The sequence below is a fragment of the Danio rerio genome, chromosome 16, assembly GCF_049306965.1.
Source record: "Danio rerio strain Tuebingen ecotype United States chromosome 16, GRCz12tu, whole genome shotgun sequence".
Classification (NCBI taxonomy): domain Eukaryota; kingdom Metazoa; phylum Chordata; class Actinopteri; order Cypriniformes; family Danionidae; genus Danio; species Danio rerio.
This window is the reverse complement of record NC_133191.1, coordinates 41,974,866-41,997,261: the sequence shown is the minus strand read 5'-3', so window position 1 is coordinate 41,997,261 and position 22,396 is coordinate 41,974,866. Positions and strand designations below refer to the sequence as shown.

At 34.8% G+C, this 22,396-nt stretch overlaps 1 protein-coding gene across 36 annotated transcripts in view; it reads right to left on the bottom strand.

The window, feature by feature from the left end:
• adgrb1a (adhesion G protein-coupled receptor B1a) overlaps window positions 1–22,396 on the bottom strand; it is a 158,137-nt gene that overhangs the window by 48,016 nt on the left and 87,725 nt on the right. For all 36 annotated transcript variants that reach the window (XR_012392399.1, XR_012392400.1, XR_012392402.1 and 33 more), the window contains 4 exons: window positions 20,415–20,558; window positions 16,874–16,949; window positions 14,840–14,942; window positions 12,783–12,826 (listed from right to left, as the gene is read on the bottom strand). Coding sequence is in view for 26 of the 36 variants with exons in the window: in XM_009292551.5 (XP_009290826.1) it covers window positions 12,783–12,826; window positions 14,840–14,942; window positions 16,874–16,949; window positions 20,415–20,558 (367 nt within the window). In the remaining 10 variants the exon portion in view is untranslated. The remainder of the gene's footprint in view (window positions 1–12,782; window positions 12,827–14,839; window positions 14,943–16,873; window positions 16,950–20,414; window positions 20,559–22,396) is intronic.

Below are 22,396 nucleotides of genomic sequence, written 5' to 3'. Positions count from 1 at the left end.
TTTGTGCAACATTTTTGCGCTTTCAGATTTGAATGCAGCGATTCCAAAGATTAATAATTTAATCCATAATTTATCATTTATGTTGCGTGTGTGTTGAGGTCCCGATCTTTTAATGATTAATCGTGCAGCTTACACTGAATGCACTGATGCAGGCTAAACAATTAGTGACAGAAAACACCTTTAACGAAACCCACCACATCCCGAATAACCACCACAACTAAATGCTTTCATACATGTGATTTGAATGACATGAGCGGGGGCACTTTTGATCATTTTGGAAGGGCACTTTCTATTAAAGACAAAAAAGGGCATGTGCACTGCACAGGTTGAGCCCTATGTGTGCAAGTGCCTGTTAGTAAATGGTTAACTGCTTAATATTAATTAACAGTAATAAATAAATAAATTGTAACCTTTTTATTTTAACATTTAATAATAAGATACGGCTTATTTGATCAAATGTTCCACCTGTTTATTAAACACACTTAAGCTAATGTGAACCAACGATACACACTTGTATTTTAAGGAAATAATGTCAAAGATTAACACAAAATCAATACAGTACATACATAACGTACCTTCACTCGTTAATGTGATTAACATTAATTTAGCTTTAATGCAAAGTGTAACTCATTTACTATGAGGTAACATTTATATTACAATTATATAAGAAAAATACATAAAGTTGAAGTCAGAATTATTAGCTCCCCTGTTTTTTCTTTTTTTAAATATTTCCCAAATTATGTTTAAAATGAAGATTTTCACAGTATGTCTGGTAATATTTTTTCTTCTGGAGAAAGTCTTATTTGGTTTATTTCGACTAGAATCAGCTTTTAATTTTTTAAAAGCCATTTAAAGGTCAAAATTATTAACTCCTTTAAGCTATATATTTTTTGATAGTCTTCAGAACAAACCATCGTTATACAATAACTTGCTTAACTACCCTAACCTGCCTAATTAACCCAATTAACCCAGTTAAGCCTTTACATGTCATTTTAGGCTGTATAGAAGTGTCTTGAAAAATGTCTAGTAATCTAGAGTTATTAAAACTATTATGATTATAAATGTGTTAAAAAAATCTTTACTCCACTAAACAAAAACTGGGGCTAATAATTCAGGGGGGCTAATAATTCTGACTTTAACTGTATATCAATTTTTTTGGCTTAGTCTCTATTTTTCACAGCGGAATGAACTGCCAAGTTTTCCAGAATATGTTTTACGCAGCTGATGCCCTTCCAGCTTGAACCCAGTACTGGGAAACACCCATACACACTCATTCACACACAAACTCATACACTACGGCCAATTTAGTTCATTCAATTCACCTTTAACACATTTCTTTGGACTGTGGACGTCAACAGAGCAGTGAGAGCACCCAGAGGAAACCCACAACAACACGGGGAGAACATGCAAACTCCACACAAAAATGCCCACTGGCCCAGCCGGGACTAGAACCAGCAAACCACTGAGCGACCGTGACGCCCCAATCACTTCACCAATTACCCTAATTTGCCTAATTAACTGTCTTTAAATGTCACTTTAAGCTGATTACTCGTAAAAATTTAGTAAAATATTGTCATCATGGCAAAGATAAAAAATAAAAGTTATTAGAAATAAGTTATTAAATCTATTGTGTTTAGAAATGTGTTGAAAAAAAATCATCTTGCCGTTAAACAGAAATTGTGGTTAAAAAATATAAAGGGGGGCTAATAATTCAGGAGGATTAATAATTCTGCCTTCAACTGCATATATAGTGAAAAACGAATAATATTCATGTATATCACAAAATATTATATGTAGAGATTAAGGCATAAACAAGTGTCAAAAAGCAGAATTATCGTAGCACCCGATGGGAACATTAATCACATCTTTCTGTTCTTTGTAAGAAATAAAATCAGTTTTATGCTTCCCATGAAACTCGCACCAAAGCAAGACAACAGTAAAAGCATGAATTTCATAAATATACAACTAAAGAATCCTTCCGGTTACAGTTGGTCCCGGTGCCCAAAGCCACTCAATAATTAGTTCATTCCACCACCTACACAAACATGAATCTCATAATGCTGACGAGGAGCTCTCTTAACAGCGTGATCCGCCAGCGTCTGATGCATCTGATGTGACGCTCCAATAATTGTAACAAAGACCTCATAATGACATCAATGAAAGTGATATGAAAGTCATATCAAAACATACCCACTCCATGCACAACTGCTCCCAACAGCAAGCCATCAATCATGTAGCATCCTCTTCATGCAGCTGCAATGTGAAGTCAATACACACACATATACACACACACACACAGACGCTTTTCCACACAAACCCAAGGCTACCGGCACCATTCCAAACCCACTGTGCGGTAGATCTCTGCAGTCTGGGATACCCATAATGCACCGGGGCTAAAAGAGCACTGAGGGCCAAACAGTACAGAGCTGGAAGCACAGCGTGTTGCAGCCCCAGGGGAGGCTCAGTGTTAACATTAGCACATAAACCTGAAACTCAATATATTATCACCCACTGCACAGACACTGTACGTGATGCGATTAGGACTTTGTGTCGACCACACAAATATAAAGACAGCGCAGCACGGCGGTGTAATTGGATCAGTGTGCTCGCAGTCCAGCTGTAGTGTGCATGTTTGCAGAGAACATGCCAAGTGTAGATTAGGTGCCGCGCGCTGTGATGATATACATCTTGTGGAATATGTTAAGCGTTTGTTTTTAGAGATTGTGTATTTGGCTGTGCATATATACTGTATATGGCATGGTACAAGTACAAAGTAGAGTTATTAATACTTTTAAGTAATAAAGAAAAAAAAGGTAAACCTTAGCACTAAAGTTAGCTAACAAGTAGCTAACAACTTGAGGCTAAAAAGTGTGTAATTTCCCTATCTATACTTAAAAGTGCTTAAGAATACTTGCTAATTACCAAGTGGTCCAGGCAATTGTTCTGCCAAAATAAAAAATAAGATTTTCAAAGGGAAAACGAATAGAAGTAATACTCCCAAAAACAATTCATGAAAAAAGTGTGCGGGCACTATAAGACACTCTATCTATATAGAATATATAAGACAAGTCACTCGTATAGTTTGGAATAGGAAAAAGTTTAAAGGTAAGCAGTTTTTGTGCTCAACAAATGCACTGGAATCTCAGTAAATACTTGCTTCACAGACATAAGAAATATTCACATAAAGCCTGAAACCTTTACTTTTAAATGAACCAAGTATACCTGAGAACAAATGTGAGGTATGTTTGTCCTCTCAAATGCACATCACAAGACAGCAACTACTCAAACGCCCAGAAACTTGCAAACAAAGAGTCACTGCCATTTCGGGAGGAGATTCACCATCAAGACCAACTTGTGAAATACTTCAGAAAACCAGCGCGACCTGACGAAGCTTTATTCAGAAGATGGTTATGTGCATTATGTCTATCATGGCTATAAATAAGGTTGGTGTCGTGATCTTGTTCTTACCGAGTGCGCATGCGCAGTAGCTTGGGCAACCTAAAAAAAGTGCTGATTGAATTTTTTTTTTTTTTTATTTGACGTTTAGAAACTAAACTTATGAGACAGTTGTTGCTTAATCATATTGGTGATACAAATATGCAATGTAATTGCAAGCTTGGCAAACACTTTTTTGAGAATTTGATGCTTCCCCATTCAGACAGAATGCCAGAGATGCTTTTCAAAGATGGCTGCCGAGTGAAATGACTTGCCTTAAAGGGCACCTATGGTGAAAAATCTACTTTAAAGGGTCACGAAACACCAAAACACATTTTTTGAGCTGTTGACAGTCGTATATGTGTCCCACACTGCTAAAAACACTATTAGGACACCTATATTTCACTAAAAGGTGTAAATTGGTTGTTTTTGCGTTATTTCAAGCAAATTCGTACTTCCTGTTTGAAACTAATTTTTGAAGCTGCGTCACGGTCATGACATAATAGCCTTGTATTCCAGCGTGCAGACTGGGCGTCTGTGCCAGAGTGAGTCTTATTACGTCTTACAGTGTGATGCATTAATGCATGAGTAAGGCTTGGTTGTGCAACTTCATTAATATTCATTACTGTGTTTACACGACATAGACGCCACGTTGTGTTGGCAAAAAAAGCGTGAAGTGTTGCTTTTTGCTGCCGTTAAGTTTTGTTTTCATTTTCTTTCTGTGAGAGCTCATCTGGATCACGTGTGGATTAACAGTGTACGCGATGCTCGACAACAATAACTTACGTGTCTAAGGAGGATTATTGTTTACCTGAGAGCTGTTCTCATCTGCAAACGCTGAGATCGGATTCGCTTGTAGTATTCTCTTCATAAAGACGCGGCTCTAGTTGCTGGGGATTGTCCTGTCTCTACAGATTTGGTAAGTGAGCGACCAGTGCTCTTTGTTTATTCAGTTTGTTCGTATCGAACTAAGTTAACTATTGCACCGAGTGCAAAGATGTTAGGACCACAACCAAACTTTAACCTCGTGTAGGGTTTTTACCGCATTTTGTGACCGGAATAACACACACGGCTTTCTGACGCTACCTGCCGTGTACATCTAAGTTTCCAGAAAATGCTGAGGATTTTTTCTCTCATTCGCCATGCGGTATCAAACATTGCATGAAAAATACACACTTAGAGCAGTTCCTCGAATCAAATATCTCGTTTGTCGCGAGGGGCATGAATGAATTCCCTGAATGAAAGAGCCAAACTGCAGTTAAAGTCCACCATTTAATAATTTGGCAAATAATTCGACTACAGATGTCCATGTAAGTTAAACACCATCACTTTCTCCTGTGTGTGAGTATTTTGACTGAAACTCGCGCGTGCCCAAATAGACACTCCCACACCCTCCCACTTTAGTTCCTCCGACACTCCCCCCTAAACAGAGCTGGACACGCCCACTTTTCTGACTTTTTCCAAAGTAGAGGTGTGAAAACACCCTGCTGAAACGAGGGGGTTTCATGGCCCTTTAAGCTGTTTGAACAGACATATGTGTAGGTAGGAGGTCGCTCTCATCAGCGCTATTGTTTGTAACTTTAGGTGGGTTTGCAAACTTGTACTTTTCGTTGCGTCTTCCTTAAACTTCAGCCATTTGCATTTCCTGCAGTCACTGAAGCTCCCTGTTGTCTCAACTTGCTGCAGCTAGAAAGTGCGAGCACGTTGCCTCACGTGCATGTGCCTCCATTGGAAATAACAAACCTTTTGCTCTGAGCGGCGCATCCGTTGTGTGACGCTCTTTAGTTATAGCCTCAGTCAAAGTTAATTCAGTGTGCGTAAATATTAGTCTCGGTGTAAAAGCTTGGAACTTTAAACTAGTCTAGCACTAGTTGGCTGTAATACTATACAAAGACACAAATGATTTTGTAGTCTCTGTTTGGTCTGTGTCCGGGTCGTACAAGTATACGGCTGAATGCTGGTCCTCTCACTCATGTTGCTTCTCGCTGTCTGCCTGTCTGTTACCATACGCAGAGCTCTTGGCTCCGCCCCATTGTTAAGATAGGCGGGAAGTGGAAACTAATTTTCATGTGAAGCAACACACCACTAAAACAACAACCCGTGTACACAACCCCAAAATGGCACTGTTTAACACATTATAATAATTAAAAAAAATAATTGTGTTTTGAACTAAACCTAAACTGGCACACTCAGTACCATAATAATAATAATAATAATAATAATATTAAATTGTAAAAAAGGGGTAAACTAGGTGCTCTTTAAAGAGGCATTAATTCTTAAAGTGACATAGCTCATATATTATTTGATAGGACTGAATAACATTTGTATTGTTCATAAGAATAATTTTTATATATAACTATTTAAAAAATTATAATAAACATATGACATTATACAGTATTTTATTTTTACATTTTGTTATTTAAATTCTTTGGCATGTCTTCATATGTTGGTTCTATATTATTGATTCTATTGTTTGTAAGTTTTTTTAATTTTTAACTTTTTAATGATAAGTATTAAATAAAATTAATCAAAAATATGAATATTGTATATGGTTAATGTGAAGTATAATTTTATTTTTATAATCATAACAGCATGAATATCAAGAGCCTTAGTTTAGATACACGAGAAACGCAAGTAACACAATTTAAATTAACTAAACAATAATAGATAAATAAATGAGTAAACAAACAAACAAACAAACAAACAAATAAATAAATAAATATTATTATTATCATTATTATTATTATTATTATTATTATTATCATTCATTCATTCATTCATTCTTTCAATTATTCATTTTCCTTTAGCTTATGCCTTTTATTCATCAGGGGTCGCCACAGCGGAATGAACTGGCAACTTATCCAGCATGTTTTACACATGCAGATGCCATTCCAGCTGCAACCCAGTACTGAGAAACATCCATACACACTCATTCACACACATACACTACGGCCAACTTTGCTTATTCAATTTATCCAACACAGGGAGTACTAGCATTATTATTGTTATCATCATCATCATCATCATTATTATTATTATTATTATTATTATTATTAAAATGCACACAAAAATAAACAAATCCATGAATCAGCGTGATTATGTATGAACCCTCAAAAGAAGAAAAAAACAAGACTGGCTTGTATCGCTTGCGTGTGATTGAAGTGCGAATCAACAAAAAGCCCACACTGTTTAAAGCTGTTAAGTAAAAGACAGTCGGTGACAAGGACGCCTCCTCACATTCCAATTTCTCTCCCAAATATGAACTCATTAATCATAGCAGCTGTCCAAGATGGATTTTAATTTCGCAGCAAACACACAGCAGCCCCGTCTCCCCTCGCTCAATGCGGACAGATTACATTTCACTGTCCTCTTCCTGTCTCTCTCTCTCTCTCTCTCTCCTCTCTCTCTCGTTCATCTCACTCCGTCCTCACCCTGTTACTTTCCTTCTTCTCCATCCTTTTGCATAAATGTGCTTGATTCTTTTGTTGTAAATGTTTTTTACTGCGCAATTACTTTTAAGTCAGATATGGTTTCTGTGGCTGCTGAACATTAAACTAGGTGAATAAAATATGTGCGATAATACAATTTGCTCATTCTGGATTATAAAATAATTGAAAAATATCAAATAAATGCTTATGTAATATCAAAGTCCTTTTGTACTCTATGGACTTTTAGAGTTTTAAAGCTCTTGGCCTACAGTATTAGATATCTATTAACTTTTTTGTTGTTTGCACATATATTTGAAGTTAAAATCATTAGCCCTCCTGTGAATTTTTTTAAAGAAATCAGTTATTAGAAATTAGTTATTAAACGAATAAGTTTAGAAATGGGCCAGTGTTGTGGCAGAGTGGGTATTGCTGTCAACTTACAGCATGAGTGTCCAAACTCGCAGGGCCGGCGTCCTGCAGATTTTAGCTCCAGCTTTCTTCAACACACCTGCAAGGATGTTTCTAGAATGTCTAGTAAGAGCTTGATTAGCTAGCCCAGGTGTGCTTGATTGGGACTGGGGCTAAACTTTGCAGGGCACTGGCCCTCCAGGGCCAAGTCTGGACATCCCTGCCTTACAGCAAGAAGGTCGCTGGTTTGAGCCTCGGCTGGGTCGGTTGACATTTCTCTATGGAGTTTGCGTGGGTTTTTTCCAAGTGCTCCGGTTTCCCCCACAAGTCCAAAGACATGTAGTACAGGTGAATTGGGTAAGCTAAATAATCTGTAGTGTATGTATTTGAATAAGTGTGTATGGGTATTTCCCTGTAATGGGTTGCAGCTGGAAGGGCATCCGCTGCATACAACATATGCTGGATAAGTTGGTGGTTTATTCTGCTGTGGTGACCCCTGATTAATAAAGGTGGAAAAGAAAATGAATGAATGTTTAGAAATGTGTTAAAAAATTCTTTATGCTAAACAGAAATTGGGAGAAATAAATACAGGGGGGCTTATAATTTAGGAGGGCAAATATTCTGACTTCAACTGTATTCAATATTGACAAAGTGCCAGTAAATTATTATTACAGTTGTTTGATTCTCGTTTTTCAATCTTTTAAAAAATATTAAGAAGTACACGGATAATAAATAGTATTAATTCTCTTCTTAGAAAGTCAAATGCATTTTTAACATTACAATTTCAGTCATGCAAAATATTTTCAGTAATAGATTAATATTCTAGAATTATGCAAGTAATTTATTGAATAAAAAAAGACAGTAAAAAGGTAAAATAATCATGCTTTTTAACCTAACTCTGTTTATAATAGGGACTAACCCAACTGCTGGGTTCTTGAGTTGGAATGTGCTCAAGAACAAGTGCACATTTGTATAAATTTTCAGTATTTTTGTTTAAATTGTGATCCATTTTTATGATTATTTGATGAATATACAGTATGATACAAAAGAACATTATCATACAGTGAGGGAAACTATAATTTTCTCAAAGTGATGTTTTGTAAACAAATTTCGAGAGGAGCACGATCAGTCTTTGACAAGGCTAATTCATCACACACAATCATTTTATTATCCAATCAGCTCAAGAGCAAACCCCTATAAATAGTCAAACACGTCATACCTCCGTTTTCCCTCGACTTTAGCGTCCCTCCACCACCCCAACTCCACACTATTAAAACAGGTACCTATTTAAATCTGAGGGGGGATCGTTCTGGAGCAGGCTAGACACTGCGCTTGGACCCTATCTCTCTTTATCCGATAAGGGGAATAACACGAGTTAGGGTGTCTTCCCGAGCTCAGACCCCTCTTCCTGGACAGCACGCCAAATACGCATATTCTATATGAATGTGAACTCGTGAAAAACATCTTTCGAAAGGTGCTGCTGACTTGAAATTTTCAACTGATAGGGGGTAACAACCCAAAAAAATCTCTACAGGTATATGCAAAATTACAAATTAAGTTATGTGTAATACAATTAAATGATGCAGGGAAAAAGTATAAAACACATGAAGAAAGGGAGATGTAGATAGTCAGTAAAATCCCGAACAGCAGTTGAAATCTCTCAGTAGTTTTTCAGCAACCCTTTGCCCTTTGTTATTGTGAATTAATATTCTCTGCTTCAGTACAACATCTACATGATCAAGATGATGAAGATGAAACCAGGGTGGACATTTTAGCAAGACAATGATCCAAAACACAGCCAAGGAAACTCTCAAATGGTTGCAGAGAAAGAAAATCAAGCTGTAGAATGGCCCAGCCAGTCACCTGACCTGAATCTAATTAAAGAATCCAAAAAAAGATCAGATTTAATAGACGAGACCCACAGAATTATCAAGATTTTACACTCAGTTGAAGTCTGTAAAAAAACTCATTCCTGAGCAATTCATGAGACTTCTTTCTTCATATGAGAGGTGTCTTTAAGCTGCCATCCCCCAAAAAGCCTTTTGTATAAGGTATTAAATATGTCAGTATTTTTCTCTTTGTGTCATTTCATTGTTATTACACATTACAAATTTTTCAGAGTTTTGTTTTATTTTTCTGTTTGTATTGTTTGAGTTACCAAAATCTGGTTCAATTCCATGTCAACAGCTGCTTTTTTTTAGAAATATTATTCTCACACTGTACATAACAATCATATTTAGTCACTTCTGATCAACTGAATGCATCCTTGCTTAATAAATAATGAACTTTTTTAGCACACAACAAAAGCACATTAACAACGACACAGCAATGCCTTGACAACTAATAGCCAGACCAGTAAGATTTGCACTTTTCCGATTTGTTTTTTCAAGTTTTTTTCTTTTAAATTCTATTGTTCCCAGTCTTTATCCCCTCGAGGCACCAGCAGAAAACTTTTATATCTGTAACATATCTATATGTATCCATCTAAATGCAAATGTTCCACCCACACTGCATTAAGTGCTATGGGCGAAGACTAGTCTTTGGCAACTTTAAAAGACAAAAGAGAGCGCAAACAGATGGATGTGTAGGGGGTGAAAGTACAAGCATGACCAGGAGGCTCATGGTGCTTTGTTAAAGTACAACATAAATCTGTCTGATCGTCTGTCTGCCTTTTTTAGTAATACAATCCAGCTTTGCCTGCTTTATCTCCAGATGAAGACGACATGCGTTTCTCTTCATGTTTGCTAATGAAAGCGCTCGTATTCTCATGGTAATACATAACGATTCTCCAATTGAGCCTCAGAGATGTGCATTTTCGATGTGCCGATAATAATTTAGATGTAAATTCCGCAGGTGAAGCGTTTAAGCTGTCCTGATTCACCTGTTGTTTCTCGTTTTATTGAAGATTGTTATAAAAGGCTGAAAGTGTTGATTTATTCAGATGATTAAGGACTTTATTGAGATTTCCATTTGAATGTTGGAATTTAGTCAGACATTTAAAATGTTCGAAGATTTGAAAGGAGAATTGCCTTAATGACAAAGAGAAAACATTTAATGCTTGAATTTTATAATTTTAGAATGATTAATAATAGTGCAATAATTTACAATATTTGCAAACTGCTATGCAATATTCATTCATTCATTCATTCATTCATTCATTCATTCATTTTCCTTCAGCTGTAGTCCCTTATCAAGTTTCGCTACAGCGGAATGAACCGCCAACTATTCCAGCATTTGTTTTACGCAGTGGATGAACTTCCGGCGGAAACCCAGTACTGGTTAACACCCATTAAATCTCACATTCACACATGCACTCATACACTACGGTCAATTAAGTTTATTTAATTCAGCTATAGCACATGCCTTTGGACTGTGAGGGAAGCCGGAGCACCCAGAGGAAATCCAAATGAACATGGGGAGAACATGCAAACTCCACACAGAAATGCCACCTGGCATTGCCGGGGCTTGAACCAGCAACCTTCTTGGTGTAAGGCAGGGGTCACCAATCTCGGTCCTGGAGGGCCGGTGTCCCTGCAGAGTTTAGCTCCAACTTGCCTCAACACACCTGCCTGGATGTTTCAAGTATACCTAGCAAGACCTTGATTAGCTTGTTCAGCTGTGTTTGATTAGGGTTGGAGCTAAAATGTGCAGGACACCGGCCCTCCAGGAACAAGTTTGGTGACCACTGGTGTAAGGTGACAGTGCTAACCACTAAGCGGATGTGCTGTAATTTTGTAATGTTTATTAATCTAGATTAAAAGTAGCATAAAATGTAAAAGTAGCATGCAAACTGTTATGCAATAATAAACATTTGGAATTTTTTTTAAGTATTTGTTTTATGTTAAAGTTGTGTTCGCCATGGTTGGATTTATTTGACGAAAAGTAAACTCAAGTAAAAATATTTAAATGCAATGTAAATAATTAAGTAAAAATATTTTGATGTAAAGTAAATGATCTTTACTGCCAATTGTTATTAATTTAGTATGTCACTGTGAAAAAAAAGAAAGATTTTTTTTCATAAAAGTCTTACTGATCCCAAACTTTTGAATGGCATTTGTAGTTGTTGAAAATTATACTTCTATCTTTATTTATTGCAAGAATTTGATACATTTTTTTATTTTATTTTATTTGATACATTTTCTTTAACATACATTACTATAAAATAAAAATTTTGCAGTAAGGTTCTATTTATTTGAAAACATAAATAATAAGTGAATTATATTAGAAACAAAATGCTTTTTAATGTTACAGTTATGCTTATTGTGACTTGATTTAATCCCTAATCTGATTTCACCAAGTAAGACATGTTCCTGGATTAACATCTATGTTGATTCTGGAACAACATTCCAATCAGCCAATCAGATTTAAGGGATACGTTTAGAGTTTATGTTAAGTTTAGGCTTACGGTTAGGTTTATGCACTTCTAGCTGATTGTTATTCAACTATTATTTCCCTCTGATTTTGTGAATTACAGTTATGGTTCAATGACAGGTTGGCTCAGTGGTTAGCACTGTCGCCTTACAGTAAAGAAGGTCGATGGTTCGAGTCCCAGCTAAGCCAGTTGGCATTTATGAATGGAGTTTGCATGTTCTCCCTGTCTTGGTGTGGGTTTCATCCATTCCGGGCAACCCCTGATGAATAAAGGGACTAAGCTGAACTAAAATCAATGAATGAACTTTTATCGAACAAAAATTATGTTCAGGGATGAAAATAGATGTTTATCCAGAACTACATCATACTTGGCAAAATCATGACGTGCAGATTTAATTGATCGAAAGTAAAATAAAAAAAATCTAAATAATTTTCTTTACTGTCACTTTTAAGCAACTAAATGTGTCACTGCTGAATAAGAGTATTTTTTCAAATAAACATACCCGTATAGGCAATAAGAGCAAGTACAACCCGATCTCACATGGAGACATAGCTATGTAATGTATTGTCAGAAAAGTGCCAATAATTTGTACTAATTCATACAATTTCATTCATTTGAAAATATATATATTTTTTAAAAGAAGGGCTTATACTCCTTGTTGTGGGATGAATCAAAATAAATTGTATGATTGAGATTGTAAAAATTTTTACAAAATTAGCCACTAAATCAAACATTTACGAATGGCCTTGAGATTGCATTGGCATATAACTCTCATGCATTGCATTGCATTGGTAGACTCTCTTCTCTTTCTACCTCAGTTTCCACTGTAGCCTGCTTTCTTGTCTTGTTTCTCTGCATAAATGGAAATGTGTTTTCCGTTATTGCAGCTGATGTGTGTACAGCACAGAAGGAGCGAGGCGTTCACCATCATGCAGTGTCAAAGTAGAGTCAGTGCTGGGTCAACTGAAGATCAAAACAGCTATCAGCACCATTCAACCTTCCCATGTCACCCGCATTTACAGCACGCTGTCACTAACCCTTTATCAACACACGCTCGCAAAATACACCCTACTGCGAGAATGAAGATTCTGAGCACGCCGCAAAAAAAAGCAGATTTAAATCAATAAACGCCTTCTCACCTGTCGTTCTCATCCCAGGAAATGCAGGTTTGGTTTGTGGTTCCCTGTTGAGAGAAAAAAAAGGGTGAGGGGAAGAAAATGATGTCACCTTGTGATTTCGTTTTGGGAATATGTATGGGTTATTATTCAGTTAGGGACACTTTTCAACTACAGGAATTTTAGAATATGAAATTTTTTCAAACTGATTTTTGAAAAATTTCCTGATCATAAGAATCAGCCTTGACATGAACCTGTTGTTTTTGATGATTTTTGTGATGGCAACAGGGTAATTTTTGATAATTAAAACTCTCTCTATTCACCTTATCCTTAATGTAAGTGGGTGCAGCCATTTGAATCTTTTTGGCCCGAGACTTCCGATCTCATTCACTTACATTCATTTTTAGACGTTAAAAACAGCTCGTTATGCTGCTTGATATTGCAAACTGATATTTTCTTGTTATAATAATCTACTTTGTCTGAATAAGGTTAATAAAAACTCTATTCAAGCACAAACACATAGTGTTTTCATTTAATTTTCTCACAAAAAGAGCCTTGGATTAGTTCATTAAAGTAATAGTTCATCCAAAAATGAAACTTTACTCACTATTTACTCACCCTCGCGTGTTTCCAAACATTTATGAGTTTCTTTCTTTTGTTGAACACATAGAAGTTTTTTTTTAAAAGCTGAAAACTTGACTTCCATAGTAGAACAACACTTATTATGGAAGTCAATGGTTACAGGTTTCCAGAATTCTTCAAAATATCTTTTCTGTTAATCAGAAGAAAGAAAGACAAACAGGTTTGGAACAAGTGAAGGGAGAACAAATGAGGACATAATCTTCATTTTTGGGTGAACTATCCTTTTACCTTTGAACAAACCTTTATTGTGAAAACAGCTTGGTGGGATGTTAATGACAGAGATATATATTAAAAATAAACTGTTACACAATTGTATTCATAAATACAAATTTAATATAAAAGTATTACAAGTATAATCAATCAATCAATCAATCAATCAATCAATCAATCAATCAATCAATCAATCCAAAACATAAAAAGTTAATAAATAAATACATATAAAGAGATAAAAATGAAACTGGTAAATGCTAAATGGCTAAAAACTCAGTAAAATATACAAATGTTTATTTTTTAACTTAAAACTTGAATCAGTGTTTTTAATTTAAGACTTTTTAATGATCCTATAGACAGAAAAACAGTCCCTAAATAAAGAATTTGCCAACAAAGTTTCAATCATTAACATTAGATAACTGCATTAATTAACATTAGATTAGATTAGATTCAACCTTATTTTCATTACACATGTACATTTCATTGCTTCTACAAGGCAATGAAATGCAGTTTAGGTTTAACCAGAAGTGCAATAGCAGCAAGCGTAAGATTAAAGAGTGCAATTATAGAAAACTTATGCTAATATTTACAGATGGATGTACTATGAACATTAAATACAGGTTGTATTAACTATGAAAAGAGATTTAAATTAGATGAATATATTCACAGGTTGCTATTAATAATCAGAGGTATGCAGATAGATATAAACATAATTACAAACATATATGTACAGTGGGTATGTACAATTCAAGATGAATTAGTGCAACATAGTGTGATGAATATGTGCAATTTTAATTGTGCAAATAATAAATAAACACAAATAAATGAATAAAAACACAAATCCTTTGATGAAATATTAAAGCAAAGTTCACCAAAAACTGAAAGTGCACCATCATTATCACTAACCTGCTTTGATTTTTGTCTGTTTTCTGAACACAAAAGAAGTTGTTTTGAAAAATGTTGTAAACCTCTGACCATCAACTTCTATACTACTTGTTTTTCATTTTATAGTCAATGGTCACCGATTACTAACATTTTTCAAAATAACTTTAATAGCAAAAGGAACTCGTAAAGGTTTAGAGGCAGAGTAAATAGTGAGTAAATGTATGCTTATGCTTTAATCTGTCAGAGAGTGTCAGTTTTCCAGTCTTTGAATGATACTAAAAAATGAGACTGTAAACATGTCTTGTTTGGTGCAGCATATGGGTTTAAAGGGCAGGCTGACTTACATTGTAAAGGTGTGAGAACTCAATCTCTAGTGGACTCGAGAGAGAGCTGGGAGTGGGCTTGATTGTCACAGAGATCACCTTGGAGTTCAGCACTGTGCTATTTCTGTGAAAAATACAACAAAAAAAAGAGGAAAAAAAAACATCAGGAGAACACGCAGAGTGGAGGTCAAGACCTTCAGAGAAGCCAACATTTTCAGCATGTCACAAATATTGTATGAGACTGTGCTGCCATAAATGTACATGTCATTGGCTAATACAGTATATGCACATTTATTTATCCACTAATACATGTTACTTGAAAAAAATAACAAAAAGTGTCACTAGGTATCAGTTTCAAAAGCAATATATAATTCAGGAAATGAGTAAAAAATAAACGGTTGAAGTCTGCTTAGACTAAGAAAAAAATAAAACTAAATAACAATGAAAAAAAATAGCAGCGTTTTTGCACCTAAAGACATTACATTATTTTCAGACATTTTTCAGCAATTCAGAAAGGCTGAGTAAAAGACAAAGTGTATTTTTTATATTTTTGTGCTGCTTATGTTATTTTATTGCTATATGCGAGACAACTTTATAGTTGAAAAAATGCAGTTTTGTTGTTTGCCGACTGTCATGTTGTTTGAAAGCAGGGTTGCCACATCCCAGTAAAAAATCCAGCAGAGAGCCCTTACATTGCTTTATACTCTGTCCTCAATATTCATTTATTTAGCCAATTGCATGATAACCTTTTAAATTTAAGCTATAACCATGAATATCACTCTCATAATGTGATCAAATCAATATTCATGATGTTAATGTTTATAATATATTTAGAATTAAATGCCTTAGTTTTATTTACAGTAGCTGCTTAGAAATTTGTCAGATTAAAACGCCATAGCAATATACAATTAATCCACAATGTTAAACACCATTAAAAGAAATTCATTCATTCATTCATTCATTCATTCATTCATTCATTTTCTTTTCAGCTTAGTCCCTTTATTAATCAGGATTCGCCACAGCAGAATGAACCACCAAGTTATCCAGCATATGTTTTACGCAGCAGATGCCCTTCCAGCTGCAATCTAACACTGGGAAGCACCCATACACACTCTTTCACACACATACACTACGGCCAATTTGTAAATTGTAGACACCCCCTTAAACGAAGTAATTTACCCCAAAAAAAAAAAAAAACTAAGTCATCGCTTATTTACTCCCTCCAACCAGTTCACAGTTTACAGACAATACCTTCCATAGTATTTGAATACGAATACTATGTAAGTCAGTGTTTGGAAACTGGTAACCATTGACAAATACGATGGAAGTCGATGTTTGGAAACTGGTAACCATTGACAAATACGATGGAAGTCGATGTTTGGAAACTGGTAACCATTGACGTATACTTTGGAAGTTAGTGTTTGGAAACTGGTAACTACTGACTTTCATAGTATTTATCAACATTTTTGTTAGTGGTTACCAGTTTCCAAACATCTACTTTTGATAGTATTTATTAATGGTTACCAGTTTCCAACATTCTTCGAAATCTTTGTGTTTAACAGAAGAAGAAAAAAAACAAGTCGAGGATGAGTCTAGATGATACTGTAAGTGACTTCCTCACCCACTTATTCAGCTGTACTTGGGTTGCCAGGTATTAATCCCAATTTCTGGATCAATACATCAGAGCTATTAGTGTAGTTACATGCATTCACTTTCATTAGTTTATAAAAAACATTTTGAGTTCTCCAAAGAACTTTTCAGTGAACAACTGTCATAAGAACTTTTTTGTTCATTCAGTATGCTAAAGACAATTTTTAACAATAATTTCATGCAACCATGAATGCAAATCTTTCATTTATGCTGAAATAATGCTAAAAATGTACAGCTAAAGCATATATGCACTCTAGGGCAAATAAACGCTATCAAAAGACAAATAGTCTTACATTGTGTGCTATCTGTTTTATCTAAAATAAAATATAAAACCAAGAACACAGCAACAGAGATTTAATAGAAATTTAACCTTTCAACTGGATGAAGAAAAAAGCAAAGTCTCACCTCTGCAGAGAGAGAATACTGCCTAAGTTTCTGTACAGGACGATCCCAGTCACAAAAGCTGAAGCGTCATCTTCTTCTGTAACACAAACACATACACATTTACCAGAGATATCACCCCCATTCCTGTGAAGCAGTCATAAAGCAAAAGGATGGAGAAAAGAAGAGCTGTAAAGAAAAAGGTCACGAAGACATACAGCATAGTCTTTATTTAGAGCAGTGTAATATAACTGTAGGTGAGACTGCGGAATCCTGTCACTTCCTTTTTCACCCTGTAGCTGCTCAGAATATGAATCAGGAACATGACTAATCATTTAACATATGCTTACACATACCTTCATCAAACACATATATAGGCCAAGTGTAGACATATGTCAAATGAAAGCCAATACAACACTTATATTTAATATACACTATGTGTGTGTGTGTGTGTGTGTGTGTGTGTGTGTGTGTGTGTGTGTGTGTGTATGTGTGTGTATATTCATATACACACACTATCTGTATTTGTAGAGATGTAACGATTCACTTCACCTTACAACATGAGGAATACAAGGTATACACAAGCTCTGACCACCACACACTAGTCTTAAAGTTACACTGCTGCAGCCCATGCCAAACATGTGTCAGACTAGAGAGAAAGAGAGAGAACAGGCTGAGGCCACTGCTCCAGGCCTGCAGCTGAGCTCCCACGGGCAAGAACACAGACTCATGATTGAATGTAATGGAGATTTTGCTTGCCCAACCCTCCTTCCCTTTTACTAATATGCCATAGCCACAATAAAGGGAACAGATGAGACCCAAGGGGGCATTTTTGTGCAACATGGGGTTCTAGAGAAATGCACAAGACACTAGAAACATGCACTGCAGAATGCTAAAAGTAAAAAATAGAAAGGAAAAACAAATCTAAAAGATTGTTTTATTATTACTTTTGTTCATCTAAAATAAATGTAAGCTTTATTATGAAACCATTTTTACTTGTTATGCTATTACATTTCACTCCTGTTTACAAATAAACAGTAATATGTTGACATAAACTAACAAAAAAATTATGTATAAAGGCTGAAATTGTTTTTGCTTATGAAAAAAGTAATAATAATTATTATTATTATTATTATTGCTCTATAAAAAAATTAACAATAACAGTAAATAAATAGTACTTTATTAGTAAACTAATAATTTAAAAAATCAAATATTTTTCTTTTCACTTAAGTGTCTATTTTGGCTTCAATACATTTAAAGTCTGTGTGAAATCAAAAATTCCAATGTTATTTTTACTAGTGCACATTGTTACTCTCAATATAAACAATTAATCCGTGCAAGTTATGTCCATGCTATAAGTTATTTCATGCTATAAGTTATTTTTTTAATGTTTGTTTTCAAAGTCTGACCATTTGCTCCTGTGTTTGGAGTGGTGGGTTTTCTCTTTTGCTGTCATTTGAAAGCTTTAGTTTGCTAATAGGGAATGGTGCAAAAAGAAAAAAGAAAGAAAAAAATACCCTGGCCCTACTAAATATTCTGTTTCAGTTGAAAATACATCAACATATAAAAAAAAAAAGAAAAAAAATCTTAGCAACTTCTGGTTCATATGGACTTGACTAGCATTTTAGTGTGAGCTAGTTAGTTAGTTAGTTAGTTAGTTAGTTAGTTAGTTAGTTAGTTAGTTAGTTAGTTAGTTAGTTAGTTAGTTAGTTAGTTAGTTAGTTAGTTAGTTAGTTAGTTAGTTAGTTAGTTAGTTAGTTGGTTAGTTAGTTAGTGAGCAATCTCTAAGTTTTCTTGATATTAGCAAGAAAGACTATAGAATACACAAGACATGTCACTTGTATCTTTTTGAATGGGGAAAAGTGTAATGGTCAATGTGGTGACTAAAGCCCTGCTTACTAGTTCAGGAGCCAATCATCTATTGCTATATGGCAAATAACGCCTGCTTTCTAGTACAGGAGCCAATCAATGATTGCTATAGACTGATGAGTCTCCGGGGGAGTTTTAGAAAATTTGATGTTTCCCCATTCAGACAGAATTCCCGAGCATACTGACCCAGAGGTGTTTCAAAGATGGCCACCAAGTGAATTGACTTGCCTTAAAGGGACTTTGATATTAGTCTGAGTGTGAAAACTGGTTTTAAACAACTAAACCAGCAGATGTACAGGACAGTACATGAGTCTTTGGTTTAGCTGTTAAATGAGAGCATTTGCCTGCATGCTTGAGTTTGTCAAAGCCCTCTCTCATTTACCTCTTTCTAATACATCTTTAATATGAAAGCTCATCTCAGCATGTTCAGCAGTTGATGACTTGTCAATCCACTGCTGCTGGCATGGCAACAGATCTCCCAATGGGAGGAGGAATTAAACCTAATTGCGTCTGATTGGCTCCTGCCGACTCCTGATTAAGTAGCAACTCCTCTATTAGCATAGTCACGGGGGAAGGAGCTTTTTTAATGGCCTGTAACGGTGGGCATGGCAAGCACTAAACAGCCTGCTTCAATTCAGCGCAGGACATCGTAAACATCATAAAACTTACAAAATTAACAATAAATATTACTTGGCTTGTACAATGAATTTTGTGCTATTTGTCAAGGAAAGATGCCAGAGGAAAGGGAGAGAAATAAAGGGAAATCAGGAAATAAAATGCAATGCAGTTTGGAAATAGTAAGAATGTTAGAAAATAATAATGATAAAAATTTTCAAGTATAATTGCATAAGTGATTCAGAAAGGACTGCCAAATGTTTCACCATAATATCTGAAGAAATGATAATCTCAATATGTCAGTTGGTGTAACTCAATATAAATATAATGCAGCACTTTAAAAATAAAGTCATTCATTGGTAGTTCTCGTTAAATCACAGTTCATTAACTTATAGTATTAACATGCACAACTTTAGATTTTAATGATGCATTAGTAAATGTTTAACTATGATAAATAAATTAATTTTAGTTTATTCTTAATTCAGGTTAGTAAATACATTCAGCAACCTTAACTAATGCAACCTTACTGTAAATTCTGACCAAGATGGACTAAATTGTTAAAATTTGTGAAATCTAATTTTTTAACTATTTTGATTAAAAAAGAAATTTGTAAAACAAAACAAAACAAAGCAAAGTGAAACAAAACAAAAAGTGAAACAAAAAGTGAAACAAAACTAAACAAAACAAAGCAAAACAAAACAAAGTAAAACAAAACAAAACACAAAACAAAGCTTAGCAAAACAAAACAAAGCAAAACTAAACAAAGCTAAGCAAAACAAAACAAAAAGTGAAACAAAAAACAAACCAAAACAAAACAAAGTGAAACGAAACAAAGCAAAATAAAACAACACAAAACAAAGCAAAGTAAAACGAAACAGCTAAGCGAAACAAAACAAAAAACAAAACAAAAGAAAATAAAGCGAAACAAAGCAAAACACAAAAGCGAAACAAAAGCTTAGTCTAACTTACTGCATTTGAACGCCAAAGCTGAATGCATTTGAATTATGTGTAGTAACAACTAGGCTTCTGTGCTTTCAAGCATATGTGTGTGAAGTTGTTTCTGACTGTGTGTGTTTCCTACCCGGTTTTCCAGTGAGCAGGATGTTTTTGGCCACTCTGACTTTGTCCTCAGAGCTGCGAGCCCAGTCCACCATCCCCCTCCAGCCCTTCATAGGGAAAGTGATATCTGCATTTCCAGCCACGGGCCGCTTGTGAATGCTCAACACTGGAAGAAGAATCCGGGAACAGTAAGACCCACAGCAGCACCAATATCCTGATTCACTGAACAGCGATCACATCTCAATGCTGTCAGACAAACTCCTGCTGCCAGCCAGATTCTCTGTAGCACTTCGCAACACCACATTTCAATCACAGAAGAAATTTACAATCCTAGTAAAAGACCTGGGCTTATTTATTTAGAAAACTTGATGCTAGAATCTGTGTAAATCTTTCAGAAAGCCATTTGTGCTTAAGTTACTGCATTCAGCGTAATGGGACAATTTACATTCAGTATGAATGGGTTTAAGCAGAAGATTCTGCATTTATTTTCTGATGTGTCAACAAACCAAGTAATTTTAAAGGTCCTATGGAATAAAAAAAAAAACTTTTTTTAGATGTAAGTATCAGTATTGTTCATTTATAGGATACCCATAAGCAGGGGCGGACTTTGTAATTTGGGGGTCCTAAGCCATTCCATGTATGCGGCCCTAGCACTTAAACTCAAAACAGTCTCTTTCTTTATAGACATTTTTTTGTAAATAAACTGCATGTTAAAAAATATATTTTAAATTAAACCTTTATCTTTTTAATGTAAAATTAAATGCAATATTTTTACAAATACAAAACAAGGTCACAAACTAACTAGTACAGTTAATTGGCCATATTTCTGAGAGGATTTTATTATTTACATGTGCAGAATGAAACGACCATTCCATGGGGTCCATGGTTTTGAAAAAGAAGTAACAACATTAATATAACAACCTTAGATGATAACAGATTTTACAACATATGATAGAACATTTATAAAAGATCTATATAATTAATAAAGGCTTCTTGGCATTGCTCGGGGCCCCCTAATTCCTTGAGGCCCTAAGCAAATGCTTACCTTGCTTATTGGTTATGTCCGGCCCTGCCTATAAGCTAGTGCACACTATAAAAACTCAATAAAATACTCAATAAAACTGATATAACCATGTAAATTTTGTAGTTTGTCACTTCCGCCTAAATGGATGAACGGATTAATTCACATCACCTCAAACTTCAGTTTCTCATCAAATAATAACCAATCAAATGATCTTTAGAATCTTACATGCTCCGCCCCCTTCAAGATGTTTTACATTTAATGCACAAAACAAAATAATGCAATAAAACAAAATACTATTGGCTGTTTTTTGTGAAAAAAAAGCGGAGGGGGGAGCTACACTACGTCCCACCCTCTGTTCAACATCACATAAAAATGCACATTAAACACTTCACTCTACATCAATTTGTTGTGGCTTAAAACTTTCAGAGAGAAAAAGCTACACACTTCAGCCTACACACTTTCTTATTTAATGTATTTTTTTGTATGCTGTCTTGATGCTATTGTATATTGTTGTGTTCAACATTCTGTGTATTGTGAAATGGCCTTTCTGTACTCTTTCTCTTTCTATATATATATATATATATATATATATATATATATATATATATATATATATATATATATATATATATATATATATATATATATATATATATATATATATATATATACACACACACACACACACACACACACACATATATTATATATATATATATATATATATATATATATATATATATATATATATATATATATATATATACATACAATTTTATTATTATTATTTTGAAAAAAGAGAATAAGCCCAAACATTAAACCTATAATTAATCATTTTAGTGCTAAATGAGATATAGTTTGATATATATATGCGTGGTGTTACGTACGCATCTATTATATCCGTGTCTTAAAGCTTTGTGTGGGACTGATGGGTCATTGCTGTAGGACAGGTGTTGGCAATATGGGAGAATCAGAGCGCA